General features: G+C 48.3%; 1 protein-coding gene across 1 annotated transcript; it reads left to right on the forward strand.

Annotated features, from left to right (window-relative positions):
• The first annotated feature begins 1,073 nt into the window (after positions 1-1,073).
• Positions 1,074-2,300, forward strand: LOC129250250 (uncharacterized). The gene has a single exon (XM_054889888.1). It carries the CDS (start codon positions 1,074-1,076, stop codon positions 2,298-2,300), a length of 1,227 nt encoding a protein of 408 aa, XP_054745863.1.
• Positions 2,301-2,722: the final 422 nt, after the last annotated feature.

Consider the following 2,722-nt stretch of genomic DNA (forward strand, 5'->3'; position numbering starts at 1 on the left):
AATCTCATTGTGTTGAACGATGGCCTACCCACACACCAAGCCTTCACCCATCCTGATATTATCCTTGCATCCAGTTCAATAGCTCTCAGCCTTTCTTCTCGTATATTGGACGAACTCCACAACAGCGACCATTTACCGCTTATAACATCCTTTTCCATCCACGATTGGTACGAAGTCAAGCCGATATCAAAATGTTTAACGGGAAAAGCTGACTGGAAAAAATTTCATTCCTTATCCATAACTCTAACCAACAATAAAGCCGTTTCAAAAAACATCAACACAGAAGCTGCTAATATTAAAACAATAATTCGTTCGGCAGCCCCCCTCTCAATACCACAAACAAACACAAGAAAGTTTTCCGCCAAACTACCATACTGGTCTAACCTATTTACCATCTTAAGAAATAGCAAACAAAAAAGGTGGTCCAAATACAAGTACCACATGAACGATACCAACCTCGTTAATTATAAATTATAAATCAGCTAAAAGGCGAACCTTGGAAAAACTCGCAGCATATATAAATCCCTCTTCAAGCTCTAAACAAGTATGGTCAGATATTAGAATTCTGATAGGCAGCTCGCGTCGTTCTAGCATACCATTTATTTATAATGAACAAGGGCCAATCCCTTGGGGGAACCTGTTATCCCTATAGGGCGCGTCCCCAGGTGGTGGATAGGGGAACGCCTCCCAGATATGGAAGGTAGGAGAGCAGGTCTCCCGCGAACCACACAGGTCGAAGACGTAAACTTCGTTAAAAAAACTCCCTCAACCCAAGGTGTGATGCGACCCGTGCCTATTGGGTGGGTTTGGCAGCCGGGGGACTAAATAAGGCTGTCTTCGTACGGAGCCCTCCTGATATCAGGCCGCCTCAGGTTGTAACGGTGGCCTTGCCATGGTATGGGGCGCTGCCATGGTCGACCGGATATTTCCCCTTTATCCTCTTTGGTCACCGCGCATGGCGACATGCGCAGCTCCCTTGGCGGGGCAGGTGACCGTACGAACCAGATGAAATGAAACCACAAAAACTTAAAAATTCGGATGACGGGAAAACAAACACGGAACAAACGGACAAAATGACGGGAAAACATACCGACGCATCGACAGCACGGACTGATAAAAAACCAAACACGCGGACAGAACTACAAGACAAGCAAACAGACAGACAGGAGGAAGTGACGGACGCACTTAAAAAACAGTCAGACAATTGGACAAGACGTACAAGCAAGGACGAACTGAGGATGACGGGGTCACCCTCAGAGGATGAGCTCTTGGCCTCCAGCCAAGAAACAGTTGAGGGCAAAGCTGTGGGCCACAGTACGCCAACAACCATAAATGAACCAACAACATCCGCTAAAGCCATGGGGCAAAAGCGCACTAATACAGGCCCATCAAGGTATAAGCTCTACCAGAGGTCTCTCGCTATCCTTGGCAGGATTCGTAAGAACGAGACCGAAGGTAAAGCTCATCCCAAAGATGAGGCTGACAAGGCAAGGTGTCAAAAGGTGGTGGACGAATACCTGGCATTCCAAACCGCCCGAAAGACAGAGGCCAAAAAACGTAACCGTTCGCAAGACGAAAACAAGAGGGCAACAAAGAAGCACAAGATCTCAGATCAGGGTGTGGTTGTCCCCAAACTTACCAAACAATTCAGTGAGGTGGCACGGGACCATCTTCAAATGGCACTGGTGGACGAAACTTCTAACCGCGGCAAACCTGTGCTTGACAAATGGTCGGAGATTGAGGCACGGTTGTCTCGCATAATCGTCGACCATGTCATGGCGAACCCGGAGGGTCAATCCCCAGGTTTCGACTCGGTGGAAGTGGTTCGCGGTTGCCGGGTAATCAAATGTGATGACCAATACTCATTGCATTTCCTTACAAACGCGATTGGCGAAATTCAGAACAGCTGGGATGGCTTGAGGCTCAAGCTCATTCCAGCTAGCGAGATACCACGAAGGCCGAGGGCTCGCATCTGGATACCAAACATGGAGTTTGAAGCCAATCAGTTAATTCCCTATCTCCAGGCTCACAACCGCTCAGTGCCGATGGCCGATTGGTCGATCATCAAAGCGGAGGCTCCGCAAAAGCACAGCGTGTCATTCCTCCTTCAAATCACAGAAGAGAGCCTTGAACCACTGCAAAAAGTGGAAAATAAACTTCGGTTTGGCATACGGAAGGCCCAGCTGAAGATATTCCGTTCTGCGAATCCGGAGGAGGAGCAGGATGAGGTCGACGGCACCAGCGAACTGCTGATTGGCATGCAGTTAAATGATGCCGAACCTGCGGAAGCAAACCAATAAAAAATGGTTTTAAAGGTTGTCCAAATTAACCTGCAGCACTCACAAACTGCAACGGACAACCTAACCGTTCTCCTAGGGGAGGAGAACGTTGACATAGCCTTAATCCAGGAACCCTGGGTGCGGAGCAACGAGGTGAAGGGGTTCCCGGGAAGAAACTACAATCTGTACTATAAGCGTACTCAAGGTAATCCTAGATCATGTATTGTAGCCAAAAAACACTTAAACATATTTTTAATCCCATCATACAGTTCACAGGATGTGAAGGCCGTTGAGGTTGAAGCTGCTGACGGTGTCAGCATTACACTTGCATCCATCTATATGGCACATGATCGGCCAGCACCGCCCGAGGAGGCTTGTGGGCTTGTGCTTGAAGGAGCCAGGAACAAAATCCTGCTACTCGGATGCGACGCCAACGCGAGGCA

Source organism: Anastrepha obliqua, chromosome 6, assembly GCF_027943255.1.
Source record: "Anastrepha obliqua isolate idAnaObli1 chromosome 6, idAnaObli1_1.0, whole genome shotgun sequence".
NCBI classification, from domain to species: domain Eukaryota; kingdom Metazoa; phylum Arthropoda; class Insecta; order Diptera; family Tephritidae; genus Anastrepha; species Anastrepha obliqua.